The 18,702-nt window shown below is 37.4% G+C and overlaps 1 protein-coding gene across 13 annotated transcripts in view; it reads left to right on the top strand.

Annotated features, from left to right (window-relative positions):
• CEP170 (centrosomal protein 170) overlaps positions 1-18,702 on the top strand; it is a 183,741-nt gene that overhangs the window by 43,952 nt on the left and 121,087 nt on the right. For 6 of the 13 annotated variants that reach the window (XM_037822184.1, XM_037822177.1, XM_037822171.1 and 3 more), the window contains exon 2: positions 9,625-9,770. In XM_037822184.1, coding sequence (XP_037678112.1) covers positions 9,666-9,770 — 105 coding nt within the window. In that variant the 5' untranslated portion in view covers positions 9,625-9,665. Of the gene's footprint in view, positions 1-9,624; positions 9,771-11,330; positions 11,375-12,542; positions 13,099-18,702 lie in introns of those variants that run through there. The other 7 variants (XM_037822134.1, XM_037822123.1, XM_037822167.1 and 4 more) reach the window with 5 other exon arrangements.

Here is an 18,702-nt window from a genome sequence, read left to right as displayed (position 1 = left end):
AATCTGTCTCTGGTGTTTTGCATTCCAGCAGCATTAGCAAACTAGAACACCCCTCTATTATTAACTTCTAGTTATAGTGTCATACATTTCCTCTAGTTCATGAGAGAGATTTCTAATATTTGTTCTATTAATCATGGACATTGTCAACCACAAGATTCACTGTTTTATACATTCCCATCTTTTAACCTCCAACCTTCCTTCTGATGACATATGTCATTCTGAGCTTACCCTTTTCACCACATTCACAGACCATTCAGCACTGTTAGTCATTCTCACAATATGCTGCCATCACCTCTGTCTACTTCCAAACGTTTAAGTTCACCCAAGTTGAAAATTCTGCTCATAATAGGCAACTGCTCCCATTTTTAGCCCCGTTCTAAATCCTGGTAACTTATATTTCCTGTCTATGAGTTTGCATATTATAACTAGTTCATATCATAAAGACCCTGAAATATTTGTCCTTATGTGTCTGTCTTATTTCACTCAATATAGTGCCCTCAAGGTTTCTTCATCAGCCTCCCTTTTTTAAGATGGTTTTGTTCACACACCATACATTCCATCCTAAGTAAACAATCTGTGGTTCCCTGTATAGTCATGTATCTATGTATTTACCACCAACACCACTATCTGTATAAGGACATCTCCATTTCTTCCCCAAAGAGGGAGGAAGAGTCAAAGAAGGGAGAGAGACAAAGGAAAGACAAGAAAGAGAAACAAACAAACAAAAAAACATGACAGCTAGGAAGCGATAAAAGGAAAGAGAGCATTAAACCAAAGTAGAATAAAGAGTCGGACAACATCCCCAATGCTGAGTCCCATACACCCCCTTGCCCCCCCTTTTTCATTTAACTTTGGTATATAGCCTTTGTTACATTAAAGGAAGCATAATACAATGTTTCTGTTAATTATAATCTCTATTTTGCATTGATTGTATTTCCACCCCAATTCCCACCCTAGTTTTAACACCTTGCAGTATTGACATTCATTTGTTCTACCTCATGTAAAAACATATTTGTACCTTTTACTACAATTGTTGAGCACCCTAGGTTTCACTGAGTTATACGGTCCCAGTCGTTATCTTTTCTCTTTCTTTCTGGTGTCCCACATGCTCCTAACCTTCCACTTTCAACCATACTCATAGTCATCTTTGTTCAGTGTACTTACATTGCTGGGCTGCTATCTCCCAAAATTGTGATCCAGACCCCTCGCTCCTGTCTTTTCCTTTCTGCCTGTAGTGCTCTCTTTAGTGTTTCCTGTAGAGCAGGTATCTTGTTCACAAACTCTGTCATTGCCTGTTTGCCAGAGAATACTTTAAGCTCTCCCTCATATTTGAAGGACAGTTTTGCTGGATATAGGATTCTTGGTTGGTGGTTTTTCTCTTTCAGTATCTTAAATATATCAGCCCACTTCCTTCTTGCCTCCATGGTTTCTATTGAGAAATCCACATATAGTCTTATCAAGCTTCCTTTGTATGTGATAGATTGCTTCTCTCTTGCTGCTTTCAGGATTCTCTTTATCTTTGATATTTGATAATCTGATCATTAATTGTCTTGGCGTAGGCCTATTCATATCTGTTTGGGGCATGTTGCACTTCTTGGATCTGTAATTTTACGTCTTTCATTAGAGATGGGAAATTTTCATTGATTATTTCCTCCATTATTGCTTCTGCCCCTTTTCCCTTCTCTTCTCCTTCTGGGACATCAGTGACACATACATTCCTGCTTTTCGTTTTGTCCTTAAGTTCCCATAGATGTTGCTCATATTTTTCCATTCTTTTCTCTATCTGTTCTTTTGTGTGTAGGCTTTCAGGTGCCTTGTTCTCCAGTTCCTGAGTGTTTTCTTCTGCCTCTCGAGATCTGCTGTTATAGGTATCCATTGTGCCTTTCATCTCTTGTGTTGTGCCTTTCATTTCCATATATTCTGCCAGGGTTTTTTTGAACTTTTAAATTCTAGCTTATGTACGCCTGGTGTTTTCATTATGTGCTTCATCTCTTTTGCCATATCTTCCCTAACTTTCGAATTGATTTAACATTAGTTGTTTAAATTCCTGTATCTCACTTGAAGTGTAAGTTGGTTCCTTTGACTGGGCCATAACTTCATTTTTCTTAGTGTAGGTTGTAATTTTCTGTTGTCTAGGCGTCTGGTTTCCTTGGTTACCCCAATCAGGTTTTCCCAGACCAGAACACGCTCAGCCCTCAGAAGGAGGCAATATATCACGTCTCCCTGAGGGTGTGTCTTAGAAGATTGGTACACCCTTTGAGGCCTCAAGCCACCGTGCTTTTCTGCCCAGCATTTGGCCCCTGTCAGACTGTCACTCCAGACTGGTGTAAGGAGGTGTGTCCCGTGGCTGTTTTCCCCCAGGTTCTGGGGCCTGGTTCTAAATGGAAAGCGGGTAGTAGAGCTTGGCACCACCTCTTTCATCTTAGGGAAAATATACCCCCTGGGGAGTTATTGTTTGCATTCAAATAGTCTCTCTTCCTCTGCTATCTCCACCCTTCTCTGGGTCAGAGTGCTGGGAGCTGAAAATGGCTGAGGCTTTCTCCACTGAACCTAAAAAGGGACAGAAAGCCCCCATCAGGGCCAATCCATGGCCACCGGCAGTTTCACCTGTCGGCCAGAGACAGTACCTGGTCCTCTGGGCTCCCCTCCCTCCCAGGGGGGTCCTCCAGCTCTCCAAAGTCAGTCTTTACCAAAAGCCTCTGTCTGCTTGTTGGGATTTGTAGCTTATATTGATCAGTCAACATTTGTTAATTAAAACCTAAGTTGGAGCTGGTCTGAGGTATATTCACTTGTTCAGAGAGTGCTGCTCTCTAACACAGGGAGGCTTTGCAGTTTGGGCTGCCATGGTAAGGGGGAGAGCTCTTAGCTCAGGTCCGCAGTTTTTACTTACAGGTTTTATGCTGTGATCTCGGGCATTCCTCCCAATCCAGGCTGGTTTATGATGTGTGGACAGTCACATTTGTCTCCCAGCAGTTATTCCAGATTATTTACTAGTTGTTCCTGGTTGTTTGTTAGTTGTTCCAGGGGTCTAACTAGCGTCCACTCTTCTCTGTTCCACCTCAAGAATCTTTTTAATTTGATCAACAGTTTCTTTTCTTTCCATCAGATTGTCTATTTTTTTATTTTCTCTTGCAAATTCTTCTTTATGCTCTTCTAGGGTTTTCTTGCTGTCCTTTATTTCCTGAGCCATAGTATTGGTGTTTGTGATTACTTTCATCAGTTTCTTCAAGTTCTGTATCTCCTCTGATTTTTTTATTTGGGTGATTGGATTATTCATATCTTCTGGTTTCTTCATATGGTTTATAATTTTCTGTTGATTTTAGCCTCCTGGCATATGTTTATCTTGATAGGGTTCTTTTAGAATATGCAGGCTTATTTAAACAATTACCTATAATTTGACGAAGCTACAGCTTGATGCAGCGCACTTTCCCTGGCCTACCAGCAGATGGCATTCCCAAGCCACCTCTTATCCTCAATCCTGATCTCCCCAACTTCGTTTTTACAGTGAGTAGGGGTCCAAACCATGTGGATGTCAAATCAGAGCACCAATTTTCCATGTGTAATATGCACCACCAGCCCTGTGGTTGGGAGTTCTGCCCTCTGCAGTTTTGCAGGGAACAGTATTCCCAGCTGTTCCTGGGGTTGCGGCACTGATAACCTGGGATTGTAGCAGGCATCCACACCTTCAGCTCAGGCTCCCCTCAGTCCCTTTCTGCTCTGGACCCACAAGTCCCTGGGCTTGTTGTGGGACTCCTGTCACATCCGTGTGGCTGTGTACCTCATGGGCTTCTTTGGGGGAGGAGTTGTACTGTCACAACCCAACTGAATCCTGAATTCCCTTGAGGAAGCTCTCAGCTGCACCACTCTGAAGGGGTGGCTCCCAGCCTACTTCATAGATGGTGGGGCATGGTGTGGAAAATAACCCACTTCTGCAGTTGTCCACTTGCTGCAGTGGCTTGTCCCTAACTTGAGGACCTTCAGCTGTAAGTGTGCAAAGGGCTGTCACCCACACTAGTAACCAAGGCATGTGCCTGGGGCATGGAAGTCGCTCCCTAGATCCCACTCTGACCAGCCTCCAACTGCAGCACAAGTCCAGCTGCCATTTATTCAGTGGCTCTCTGGATCAAAGACTTAACACAATTCTGAATGCAGGCTCTTGGCTTCTGCAATTGCTCAATCATTATGGATATATAAGTCCTTGCCCAGCTGGTGGGACCCTGTAACTGTATGCTGGAGCACTTTCTGTCTTTTATCTAGTGTTTTTCATGGAGGAGAATTTTTCTCTGTCTCTCCTAATCTGTCATTTTGGATCTCCAAATAAATTTGAGAACTAGCTTTTCCAATTCTGTGAAATAGGTTGTTGGAATTTTGATTGGAATTGCATTGAATCTGTAGATCAGTGTGGATAGGATTGACATCTTAACAACATTAAGCCTTCCTATCCATGAACATGGAATATCTTCCATCTCTTTAGGTCCTTTTATTATTTTTAGTAAAGTTATACAATTTTCTGTTTAGAGATCTTTTACATCCTTGGTTAAGTTTATTCCTAGGTACTTGATTTTTTTAGTTGCTATTGTGAATGGAATCTTTTTCTTGAGTGTCTCTTCAGTTAGGTCATTTCTAGTGTATAGGAACATTACTGACTTATGTGCGTTAATCTTATGTCCTGCCACTTTGCTGAATTTGTTTATTAGGTCAAATAGCACTGTGGTCGATTTCTCAGGATTTTCCAAATATAAGATCATATCATCTGCAAATAATGACAGTTTTGCTTTTTCCTTTCCAATTCAGATGCATTTTGTTTCTTTTTCTTGCTGGATTGTTCTAGCACAATGTTAAACAATAGCGGTGACAGTGGGCATCCTTGTCTTGTTCCGGATCTTAGAGGGAAGGCTTTCAGTCTCTCACCATTGAGTACTATGCTGGCTGTGGGTTTTTCCTATTTGTTCTTTATCATATTGAGGAAGTTCCCTTCAATTTCTACCTTTTGAAGTGTTTTTATCAAAAAGGATGCTGATTTTGTCAGATGCTTTTTCAGCATCTATTGAGATGGTCATTTGATTTTTCCTTTTTGATTTGTTAATGTGTTGAATTATATTGATTCATTTTCTTATGTTGAAACACCCTTGCATGCCTGGGATGAACCCCATATGGTCATGGTGTTGATTTTTTAATGTGTCTTTGGATTCGATTTTGTCAAGATTTTTGCATCTATATTCATTAGGGAGATTGGCCTGTAATTTTCTTTTCTTGTAGCAGCTTTATCTGGTTTTGGTATTCGAGTGATGTTGGCTTCATAAAATGAGTTAGGTAGTGTTCCGTTTTATTCAGTTTTTTTGAAAAAGTTTGAGTAGGAATGGTGTCAGTTCTTTTTGCAAACTCTGGTAAAATTCCCGGTGACACCATCTGCCTCTGGGGTTTTATTTATAGGAAGTTTTTTGACTGATTGGCTCTCTTTACTTGTGATTGGTTTGTTGAGGTCTTGTGTTTCTTCTCTGATCAGTCAGGTTGTTCATATATTTTCAGGAAATTATCCATTTCCTCTAAATTGTCTTGTTTGTTGGCATACTTTTGTTCATAGTATTCTCTTATGGTTTTTTTAAATTTCTCTGGGATCTGCAGTAATGTCCGTCCTCTCATTATTTTGTTTATTTGCATCTTCTCTCTTTTTGACTTTGTCTAGCTAAGGGTTTGTTAATCTTGTTGATCTTTTCAAAGAACCAACTTTTGGTTTTATTTATTCTCTCTATTGTTTTGTTGTTGTTGTTCTTCTTCTTCTTCTTCATTTATTTCTGGTTAATCCTTGTTATTTCTTTTCTTCTACTTGCTTTAGGATTAGTTTGCTGATCATTCTCTAGCTTCTTCAGTTGTTCCATTAGTTCTTTGACTTTAGCTCTTTCTTCCTTTTTAATGTAAGCATTTAAAGCTATCAATTTCCCCCCTGAAACTGTCTTTGCTGCATCCCGTAAGTTTTGCCATGTTTTGTCTCATTTTTATTCATCTCTAGGTATCTAACAGTTTCTCCTTTGACCCACTGATTGTTTAAGAGTGTGTTCTTTAACTTCTAGATACTTACGAATGTTCTTGATCTTTGATGGTTATTGACTTCTAGTTGCATTCTGTTGTGGTCAGAGAATGTGTTTTTAATAATTTTAATCTTTTAAATTTATTGAGGCTTGTTTTATGCCTCAGCATATGATCTGTCCGGGAGAAAGTTCCATGAGCACTAGAGAAGAATGTATATCCTGGTAATTTGGGATGTACTGCTCTGTATTTGTTAAATCTGATTCATTTATCACATTGTTAAGGTTCTCAGTTTCCTTATTGGTCCTCTCTCTGGTTGATCTATCTATAGGAGAGAGTGGTGTGTTGAAGTCTCCTGTAATTATTGTGGATAAATCTGTTGCTTCCTTCAGTTTTGCCAATGTTTGTCTCATGTACTTTTGAGCACCTTTATTGGGTGCATAAACATTTATGATTGTTATTTCTTCTTCTTGAATTGTCTCGTATATTAGTGTGTAGAGTCCTTTTTGTCTCTTACGACATCCTTGCATTTAGAGTCTATTTTGCCTGAAATTAGTATTTCTACCCCTGCTTTCTTTTGACTGTAGCTTCTGTGGAATATTTTTTCTCATCCATTCACTTTCAATCTCTTTGTGTCACTGGGTCTAAGATGAGTCTCTTTCAAACAACATTATTGATGGTTCCTGTTTTTAATACATTCTGTGAAACTGTGCTGGGGAGTTTAATCCATTCATATTCGGTGTTATTACTGTAAAGGCAGTTCTTGAATCAGCCATCTTATCCTGTGGTTTTAGTTGTTAGATTGAATACTTTTTAAAAGATACTATATTTTTAATACACTGCGTTCATCTTTTGTATACTCTAGTTGGCTATGTATCAAACCACCTCACCTCTCAGTGGCTTGAAACAACAATAATTTTTATCTCTGCCCAAATATCTGTTCTTCAGCTTGGTGTTGGATGATCTTGGAAGGGCCTGGCTTCAAGCTGCAATGTTAGGTCAACGGACATGTGGAACAGACTCACCTTGCACCAACCAGCTAGCCCAGTTGCCCAAGCACATTTCATGCATCTGCTCACATTACATCTAGCATCATCATCCCATTGACCAAAGCAAGTCACGTGAAGCAAAGCTCAGAGTTAAAGAATGGGGAATTATATTCCCTCTCAAATTGGTGGAATTTCAAAGTCATAGGGCAGAGGGTTATTATATATTAACTTGTTGGTAGTATTTGAGTAGATCTGGTGCTGTAGCCTTCTCAGGTGTCAGTGAACCTCTGTACTATTCAGACTTCGGATCACCAGTACGACCTGTAAACTAATATTTTGAGGAAGTGTTATAAATTTAAATCTGCTCTAGAATTAAAATGTGTATTATAACATTTTTTATTTTATGAATAAGCCATATTGTCGTAATTTTTACCATAAAAATATTCCTTTTAGTGAATACTTTTAGTACATTAATATAGAAACATATAGAAACGTATCTTTTTTGAACTGGTATCTTTCTAGTCTCAAATTATGACCTTAGGTATTATTTGGCAGAAAAAATTAGGAGAGAAGAAAAGGAAATTAACATTATTTGAGTGTCTCCCATATGCCAGTTATTATTAGGTACCATATCTATATTTCATTTTATGTTTAAAACAATCCTGTGAAATAGATAGTATCTTCTTGGGCTTTCAGTCCCTTCCTCCCTCCCTCCGTCCCTTCCTTCCTCTCTCTCTTTCTCTCTTCCATTTTCTCCTATAGGAAACCTGAAATGCAGACACATTATATACATTTTTTACATTCACTTATGAACCAGGAGGGGCTGGGAATTTTACTCAGAAAGTCTACTCCAAACGTCTTATCTCCTCAGCTAATCTAGTAACTTTGGAAAGAAATGTAACTGCTGTCACATCTAGTCAAAACTTTAGCATATTCTGTATAAACTGCAAATCCAAAGGCCTCTTTCCCTACCCTTTAGAGGAACCTGAGCAGGAACATATGCCTTAGCCACTGAGGAAAACCCAAATCAGTTTCACTTTCATCCATGTGTAGTTTCAGAAGGACTCAGTGGGTAAGAAAAAAACACCCTAAACTGAGGGACCAGTGAGAAAGCTGTCTTAGAGGGTCACAGACAAAACCTGAAAGACAAGAACTTTCTGCCATGTCACATTCCCACTCGATGTAGAGAAGCTGTAAGAGGATGCAAGGTCATTGCCCCATTCCAATACATACATATATACTTCATTTTGAGGATGATGTGTTTAGTTTCTGTTTTTTCAGAAAATAATTATTCTTTTAGTTCCATTTTAAGCCTCATTGAAAGTAAAAATGAAATATATATCAAGCCATTATTTTATATAGTTATATGTTACAGGACTATGTATTATAACTTTATATTTTATACTGTTATGCTTTATTTAGTATAAATACTTAAAAAGTTGTTTTGCAGTATATGAAAAATGCTTATGTATAACTGTGATTTTGAAAATAGTATACTGTTCCTGTTGCCCCTGTTTGGCTCTGTTGTTTTTCTTTACTGTAGGAATAAGTGCATAACTGTTGGCCTGTTTATTAATGTGGTGTTTTAAAATTTTCCTTCCTCAAAAAGTTAGTATGAAAATTATATGCTAGATTTAGATTGGAGTTTTTTTCTCATGTAAAATTTTATTTTAATTCTCTATTGACTAGGCTAGAAAGTACATATTCGGAATCAAGTTAGACAATATATGGCAACAGATTGAATGCAAAATCAGATATGAGAATTTTCTATTGTCAGACATTAAAAAGACTTACAAAAATATAAAATAGTGCTATTCTCACTATTTTCGTTTTGGAAAATAACGTTATTTTTTCATAAAAATGTTATATTTACATGAAATTGGTTTATTGTTATTTTAAATGAATTAATAAATATTTACCAGTTTTATTCACTTTTAATTTCTAATATGGTAGATATTAATATACATATAACTCTTTATAAAAAGTACTTTTGGGGGTCTTTTTTTTTTTTAAAGAGTGAAAAGGGATCCAGAGGCCAAAAAGTTTAAGAATTACTCCTCTAAAAAAATGTATCAAGAAAGTAAAGTACATGTGAGAAAAGGGGAAGTCTATGTTTTCAAAATACTGCTGTTGCATTCTCAATGGTCCTTCATTTGGTAGACAGAAAAGCAGTTTGTTTAGTCTCCATTTAAGTTCTTAGTCAGATAGTAAATATATTTATTTTAAATTCAGTCTATCATTCTCAAACCATTTATGGGTTAGACATTTATTTGTATACATTGCTGTGTCTTTTTGATGTTAACTTGATACTAATGTGATTGTTTACTTGAAGATTATAGACATTTATAAGCTATGCTAAAAGCCTTTCAGTAATATGACAAGGTCTTCCTTTTTAATTGGGTTCCTATTGAGCTCTGGGGGTTTACTTTACTGATGAAAATTTTGTAGAAATATCATTTCCTGGTTCCTGTGGATAGTCCATTTAGTCAAGGATAAACGTTGATGGAATGCAGTTCTGTTCTTAGGTCTACTTTTAGAGATTGGTGAAGAGAGAAGAGGTAAAGCTAAAAATTCTGAATGCAGGTTTTTTCTGTATATTTCTCTGCAGGATGACGTAGCTTTGCCAAAGACCTAGAAGCTAAGGAGAAAATGAGCCTAACATCCTGGTTTTTGGTGAGCAGTGGAGGCACTCGCCACAGGCTGCCACGAGAAATGATTTTTGTTGGAAGAGATGACTGTGAGCTCATGTTGCAGGTAATGTGTCAGCCTTCTATATATGACTACTCAAAACTAAGAGCTGGTATAAAATGTTTTTCTATTCCTTTGGAGAACAGTGTTATTTAGATTTGAACTTTCTGGTTTTCTCTATCCTTTTAGCTCTTGCTACCAGTTCAATAAACCCACCCACCCCACCACCACCTACCCCCCAAATCTAACTTTATTGGGGATTATATCTTCAAGCTGAAAAATAAGGGCTCAAAATAAAGACGTTTATTCTTAAGAAGTAGAAAGTTTCACATCATACACTTCTAAAATAAGACTTGCAAATAATTCATAAATTAGCAAAGCATGGAATGAAACTGAATTTTAATCCTGGTTACTTTAGTGGTACTGAGATTAGTTTTACTGACTCTTTTAGAGATGTTCACTATTATGCCTTTTAATAGTTTGAACATAATTAAATATTGGTATTCACTGACTCATGTAAAGGAAGTATTTCTTAAGTAAATACTTTTATTTATTTAAATACTTAAATAAATGCTTTTAAAACATACTTTTAAGATACCTTTCAGTAAGATAATTAACTAAAAAATGAATCTCTAGATTTTTGTAGATTTAGTTATTTTAATATTAGGATAAAACAAAGTATATGATTATTAGAGTTAGCCTATGTAGTAGATCAAAAGGCAAATCTGACAGTCTTGGCAATCTGGATTAAAGTGTTACGCTGCCTCCCCCCGTCCCTGTTTTTTGTTTTATTTGTTTATTTATTTGTGATTCATAACTATTAACATTAACTTAGAGCAGAAATGTTTATTTCATTAGCCCAGTGGGTCTGTATTGGGGATGATTTTGCCCCACCCCTACCCCAGTGGGACATTTGGCAATATCTGGAGACATTTTGATTGCCACAGTTGTTGGTGTTATGCTGACATCTAATGGATAGAGACCAGGGATGTTACAGCATAATTAATTTTTAGAGAGCTGTGGATGAAAGGTATGAAGTATAATTTTTATCCTTCGTTCTGAGTGATCCATTAATATTATTACTACTATTACAAGTACCTTATATTTGAATAATACTTTCTAGTTCTCAGTGTACATTTCTGTGGTGTTCCTCTCAACAATATTCTGAAAGATGTGATTATTCCCATTTTGCAGGTGATAAAATTAAGATTCATAAAGACTTAGTGACTGGTTAAGTTCCACACACTCATTCCGTGGTAGAGTATCCTGACTCAGAATCAAATGGTCTTTTTGTTCTACCATTCTGTTGCTGCTGTTTCATGCATGTAAACTAAAATTGGTTTGATAACTTAATTTTCATGCTAGTTAACATGCCCAACCATTTGCTATACTATAGTGAAAACCTCTATGTAGAAAAAGAGTCCCATGATCAAAAAAGCTCACATCTAAATTCTCTAATGTTATCTTCTGGAAGTTTTCAATTACAGCAAATACTTGGATTTTGAACTCTATTTTGAGCAACACCATCATACCAATTAAACAGTTTTTTTCTGATGCATAGTAGAAAGTATAATGAAATCATATTTGACTTATTATTTTAATATTTTAATTTTCATACTGATGTAGGAACAGTCCCCAGGAGGACAATGGAATATGATTGAAGATAATAGGTAATTTATTTTCATCTATCCTTTGGGGTACATAGCAAAGGATACATCTCTGTTTATTACTATGACCATAAACTTGTATCTGGGCTTTTAAATAGTTTTTTAGCTACAGTATCTTTATGAAAAAAAATATTTTAAAATGGTTATCACACGCAGTGGAAATCTCTTTTTCTCTGTATATATTTTTCTTAGCATATGTATCCATGACTTTCTGTGTCTTTTTCTCCTTCTTAAGTAGTAAAAAGAATATTTGCAGAAATAGCATTGATTAGTTATTTCATACTCAAAGCATGACACACATCCAGTTGTCATTTGTACCATGTGCTATTTTTTATTTAGAAATTGGTTGATTTGAGTCTTTGATGCTTTTTTTATTGTGCCAGGTCTGAATTTTTTTTGTTTTCAGTTTGGCTTTACTGGATAGCAGGGGTTTTTGGTTTGTTTGTTTTGGTTTTTTGTTTGTTTGTTTTTGCAGGAAAGGAAGTGTATCTTGAATAAATGAAAAGGTGTTATTTTCTGTTTAATTCTTTTGTTTTTTTTTGAGCTTCCAGAATTTTCTGACTTTACAGTTGTCTCAGAGCTAGAAATTGTTTTGTTTTAGTTTCTTATATTAAACTCTGTGTACCTTGAAAGAAGAACTGCATTTTGTTTCAGTTCTGAAACTTGCCAAAAATATGTGGAATTCAGTTTTAATTGATAGTGAGGTTGAGTTTCTCACAGTGAAATTTTCACCTCCAGTTAGATGTCATTTTTAAAAAACACTAATTCCAAAAACCAATTTGAAATTGAGGAATGTGGTTTTGTTTCAAAGCTGAAATAAAGGTTTTTTCTCAAGGAAGGCCAAAAACTAAGGGAGGCAGAGGTGAAGCCTAAGGTAAAAACCCACCCTATTAATCTTCAGGGATAGATAATAGCATTTGTGATTAACCTAGAACCAGAAAGGGCAGAGCTGGCAAACTTGGTTTGGTGGTTCAAATTTTTCTTTGTAGAGCCAGTGGCTGATTATAGTCTTAAAAGATGGCTGCAACGTCTCATCGCACATCCCCTTCTATAGTGTGATCTTGATTCCTAACATTGAAAAGTGGGGTCCCTGGCCCCTCCCTTGAAGTTGTATGTGATTTCTGAGGCTAATTCAGAAAGATAATGCAATGTATTGCTTTGTTTGTTGGGGCACTTGCTTTTGGAGTCACAGACCATCAATTAAGAACTCGGACTCTACAGAGACTGGTGCCAAGAGGCATCTCTGGCCCCTTAGAGAAGCCACATGAAGGTGCTCTATTAGCCCCAGCTGAGGTTCCACCTGACAGCCCATATCAGCTGACAGATATGTGAGTGAAGACAACTCCAGGTATCATGCCAGCTCCCAACCTATGAGTCACCCACGGCTATTGAGTTTTGTTGGCTGAGGCTCTGGACATTGTGGTGCAAAGAACACATATGAATTCTTGACCCACAAAATTTGTGTGCATAATAAAGTGGTGGTTTTAAGCTGCTAAGTTTTGGGGTAATTTGTTACGCAGCAGTAGTAACTGGAACAGAGCTCCTTCTTCCTAGGCTTAATGCTTTTATTTCTGTTGAGAGCAAAGGGGAAAGCGTGTAGGGGAAGAGGATTTGGAGAGAAGATTGCAACGATGTGGAGAAATGCCCTCAGAGCTAGATCTTACCCCCACCCCCACCTTCCAATCTACCCCACTGAGAGGGCCAGCAAATCACAAGGGATTTTAGAGGTATGTTGCAGACCTGGTAAAAGGTCAGTGCTCAAGAGGAATATGTTAGATAGAGAATGTTTGATGATGATAAATGTTAGATGGTGAATGTACTGATTTGTATATATTATGTCCCCCAGAAAAAGCCATGTTCTTTGCTGCAATCTTGTGTGGCAGACATATTAGTGGGGATTAAGTTGGAACATTTGGATTAGGTTGTTTCCATGGAAATACACCCCACACAACTGTGGGTGATAGCACTTGACTGGATAATTTCCATGGAGGTGTGGCTCCGCCCATTCAGCATGGGCCTTGATTAGTCTACTGGAGCACTACATATGCTCAGACAGAAAGAGCAATCTTGCTACAGCCAAGAGGGACACTTTGAAGAATGCACAGAAGCCGACAGAGTAGCTGCAGATGAGAGACAATTTGAAGATGGCCGTTGAAAGTAGACTCTTGCTCCAGAGAAGCTAAGAGAGGAAAAACGCCCCAGAACAACTGAGAGTGACATTTTGAAGAGGAGCTGCGGCCTAGAGAGGAATGTCCTGGGAGAAAGCCATTTTGAAACCAGAACTTTGGAGCAGATGCCAGCTACATACCTTCCCAGCTAACAGAGGTTTTCCGGACACCATTGGCCATCCTCCAGTGAGGGTACCCGATTGTTGATGCGTTACCTTGGACACTTTATGGCCTTAAGACTGTAACTGTGTAACCAAATAAATCCCCTCTTATAAAAGCCAATCTGTTTCTGGTGTTTTGCATTCTGGCAGCATTTAGCAAACTATAACAGTGAGCATAGCTTCAGGGTCTCATATCTTGGCTTGGAAGGGTCACGTGCAGATTTGAATCATTTCAGGAATTCTGTTCAGGATTGCACAAATCAAGATGAATAGGGAACCAACAGGGACAACAGGGTCAGTTGACTGGTAACAGCAGCATTCCCCACTATGCCCTAAGCATCCATACCCTTAATGAGTGCAGAGAAAGCCAAGATATCTAAGATCCCCAAACAAAAAGGAACTAGATAGACAGCCCAGCCATGTAATTGGGTTGAAGTGGGAGTGAGAAAGAGATAGCAGCAGTAACAAAATAAATTCTGAAAGTGCTTTTTACTTCCACTTTGTGACTTCAATATTTAGATTTTTGGTGTAGTTGACTGCTATCCCATCATTGATTGTGGAAGAAGAGAGAAGAAACCTGACAGTAACTGTTGATTTGGATGTTAAAGATGTTACAGTAGTCCTTTTATCTGCTGTGTAGAATCCATTCTTTCTGAATAGGACAAAGCATTTTCAGATGTTCTTAATAGTATCTTTTTGAATAGGTAATAGAAAACAGGTCTTGATTATGAATTGCTCCTTTAGTAGACTGTCTTAGTTATTTCTTGCAGTTTTATTGACCTCTAGAGGAGAATTGTCAAATCCAGAAAATAATGCTTCGGGTTTTTTTTTAAATCATGGCTACTAGAAGTTATTGATTATCATTTTGAGAAATTTACTTCACTAATTTGCAACTAACCTAAAATTTGGCCTGAACTTTGTAACTTCAGCAATCTGTTATTTTATGGTCTAAGAAATTTTTCTACCTCTATTCTTTGTGAAATGAGATTGGTTGAAGAGCATGTATTATTTTATTTTTAACAAACCTTTATTAATAGAATAGTATCAACATGTGCTAAGTGCTGTGTAGCTGCTGAGGATCCACATATATGCAGACAGGGTTTCTCTATCCTTGAGGTCTTAGAGTCTTGAAGAAGAAGATATGTATGTAAACATACACGTATAAATAGTGTGACAAGGGGCAATGGAGAGTTTGTGTGGGTTGCCTGGGTGTACAATAGAGAGATTGATCAGTTTCACCTGCGGGAGTATGTAAGGAAGATATGTGGGAAAACAGAGAGGAGATGGCTTGAGCTGAACAATCTTAAAACATGAGTAAATGGTTTCTGGAAGGTTAGGGTATAGTTAAGTTCATGGTATTCAAGATAGTGTGGCTTTAAATACCTATTCAAGTAATTCAAATAGTTCTTTATGATTTATATATAGGATGTGAAGACACACATTTTGAGAGATAAAGCCTTGGAGGTTAGCAGAAACTAGATCTTGGAGGGCCTTGTATGTTGTATTAGAAACTTTATATTTTATCTTAGGCACTAGGAAGACTGAGGAGTTTTTAGACAGGGCAAGTATTGCCTTGCCAAATACTTTACATGCATTATCTCAATGAATCCTCACAAAAAAGTCTATGAAGTATGTATATCTTTTTTATAGATGATTAACCAAAGATGAGTAACTTCACCAAGGTCACATAGCTGGCAAATGACTGGACCATTTCTTTCTGACTCCAGCACCTGTACTTTAAGCTGCTGTTTTATAATACTGCTGAATTATTCTGCCAGCTGCTAAAATAAATACCATACAGGATTGGCTTAAACAACGAGACCACAGTTTTGAGGCTAAGAGAAGTCCAAAATTGAGGCATAGCAAGGTGATGCTTCCTTCCCAAAGACTGTGGCTTTATGGGGCTGGCTGCTGGTGATCCTTGGTCATTGGCTTTTTTGTCACATGGCAATACACAAAATGATGTCTTCCCCTTCTCCTCTGGGTTCCATTGACTTCCAGCTTTTTCTCTTGGCTTTCTCTCCATCTCTGAATTTCATTCTTGTAAGGGACTCCAGTTATCTGTATTAAAGCCCAATGTCCAACATTACTAAGAAATTCTATTTACAGTGGGTTTACATCAACCAGAATGCAGACCAAGACCAAGAACATGTCCAAATTGGGATACACAGTTCAATCCACTGCAGTGTCTTGGAATTGGAGATTGGAATCAGGATAAGCAGTTAGCAGGTTATCATAATCTAAGCAAGTTCTAAAGAAAAGAGTATTGTTTGAAATGAAGAAAAGAAGGCAGAAAGGAAGAGAGATTAAAGAGCTAAGGTGCACTTTTTAGCTGTGTTTTGAAGATGGAGGGGGCACCCCCTAGGAGTTGTGTCAAGGAATATGGGTGCCTCCTAGAGCTGAGAGAAGCCTCCCGCTGATAGGAAGGAAACAGGAACCTCAGTCCTACAACCAAAAGGAAATGAATTCTGCTTACAACCATGTGAGTCCAGCCATGCTGCCAAACTTCTGACCTACAGAACTGTGAGCTAACAAATGAGTGGTGTTCTAAAAATAAATAAAATAAAAAATTACCATAGGTTCCGACAGTTCCACTCTTAAGGATATCCCAAAGAATTGAACATACTCAAACAGAAACTTGTACGCTAATGTCCATAGCAGTATTATTCACAATAATCAAAAGGTGGAAACAACCCAAGGGTCCATCAGCAAATGAATGGATAAAAAAAAAATGTGGTACATTCACACAGTGGAATATTACTTGGCCGTGAGAAGGAATGAAGTCCTAATACATGCTAGAACATGATTGAGCATTGAAAATATGCTTAGTGAAATAAGCAAGGCACAGAAAGACAAATCTATATGATTTCATTTATGTGTAATATCTAGAAATATCAAATTTGTAGAAGCAGAAAGTAGTGGAGGTTACCAGAGAGGTGGCATTAGGGGGAAGGGAGAGTTGTTGCTTGGTGTACCCATCAAGTATTTGTAAATAGTAGTAAATAAAGTAAAGGAGAGTGTAAATTTGGGTGGAGTGGGGAATTAGAGTGGCCACAAATCTAAAAGATTGCAGCAAGCGAAGAGAAGCTAGTGTGTATGTAGATGGATGACAAGAACTTTGAAAGAGTGAAGAATTTTTCTTTGAAAGGTAGAAGTTATGATCTAGAAGCCACAATGGTAAACTGGGTGAATTCATTGGAACTCAACAGGATGTTGGATTTAGGAGAAAGGCAGCATCCACTTGAAAGGAATGCAGGGGCAGTTGAGTTCTCGGAGAGACAGGTATCAGTTAAAGGAAGGAAGTAGGTAACAATTTATGAACTGCTTGAGAATAAAGAGGAGTTTCAGTTAAGGTGAGTTCTCAAGTGCACAGTGCAAAGCCTGGGAAAGAAGGTCCATAGAGGAAGTAAAAATCGAGAAGGAGGAAGAATGTATTCCTGTGGGAAAAACAGATTATAAGGGGACAGTGACTGGAGGGTGTTACTTTCTGACCAAAGACCTGCAGAGACAGGAATAAGAGGCATGTCACACTGACTGTCTTTGAGGTTTTAGGCTTATAATGGGCTTAGTTTTTCCCATTAGTATCAGAGACTTAATGAAGTTAGCAGTCTTTGTTAGGGTTCAAATTGTAGATTTCTGAGAGGTTGTTTTTAAATTTTCCAAATGGGTTGTGAATATTAAGCTGTAATGTACCTTCTCCTGGTTCAGTTTAACCTACAGGAAATGTGAATTTGATTGCCAGGAAATGAAAATAGTTTAATGCTATGTGGTTAGATGAAAATAACATATCTTTCGTGTTCCCTCAGTTTTTCTTGCCCATTGACCGTAGGTATATTGTGTTCTGTAATCTTGGTTTTCTGCTTAGATCCTGTGATGGATACTGAAACACATTGATACTTTGAATACATTTGATAAGTCCAAACAGTAATTTTTATTTGCTTTCATTAGCTGATTTTTTTAAAGAGGTACACAAATGGGAATGACTTGATTCTGTGAGTTCTAAACTGATGTTATTTCTTTGCCTTGAGTTCATAAGACTACTCTTCTTAAAAAGTTATTACACTCTTTATTTAGAAAAACAAAAACAAAGAAGTCCCCACTCCTTCACTCCCTAATCCCCAAAGTTGAAGTGGTATCTTGATTCAGTGGTTTCTGTCAGTCTCTTATGTCTTATCTGTGCTTTACCTTTTGTTGTAGGTGTTCATTACTTACCCACCTGCATAAGCAGTTTGAGTGCAGGGTTGTATATCAGATTCAGAATATTCCGGGTTTCTAGAAACTTGTGAGTTTAGTGAAGTGATCAATCCTGAATTACTTACCCCCCCCCCCCAAACTATTCTTTTTCAGTATCTCTCTGATTCATGTTAGGTGCTCCCCCTAAAAAGTTGTCTTTCCATGGCTCCAAGAGCAGCCGTTCCTTAACTTCTTTCCCACATCTGATAGCACTACATCACGTTCCTTTGTGATTATCCTTTTCACGATCCTAATTTAGATTTTTTTCCTCAAATTTCATTATTCTAAGGACTTCTACTTTTTCTTTATACTCTCTTCCTTACAGAGACATTATTTGTGATGAGTCATTCATTATTTATTGAACACCTACATATACTTGTAGTCTCACTTGCCTTAAAAACATGTAGAAATTTTTAACCATTTGCTAGAGCAACTTGATAAATCCATAATAAGCCAAATTTATTTTGCCTGGTGGTGCTTCATTTGCTTATCATTCAAAGAACTAAATTCAGTACTCCATTAGTTTAAACAGAGCAAAAAATTTAAAACACAACGATAAATGCAAAATGAAGTTTAAGAAATTTTGGGATTTAATGCTGATGTTTTAAAATGATGGCAATTTTAATTTGCCACAATAGATGGTTTTTCATGTAAGCTGTAGAGAATTGGCAGCAATACTGCTATTCATAATATTCCCCTTAATTTTGAGATTAGCAGTTTGTCCTAGGCTAGAGAAGTTAAGATTTCAGAGAAAACAAACAAAATGGTA

The sequence above is a fragment of the Choloepus didactylus genome, chromosome 2, assembly GCF_015220235.1.
Source record: "Choloepus didactylus isolate mChoDid1 chromosome 2, mChoDid1.pri, whole genome shotgun sequence".
Classification (NCBI taxonomy): Eukaryota; Metazoa; Chordata; class Mammalia; order Pilosa; family Megalonychidae; genus Choloepus; species Choloepus didactylus.
Note: the sequence above shows the minus strand (reverse complement) of the source record. Positions and strands in the feature narration are given on the sequence as shown.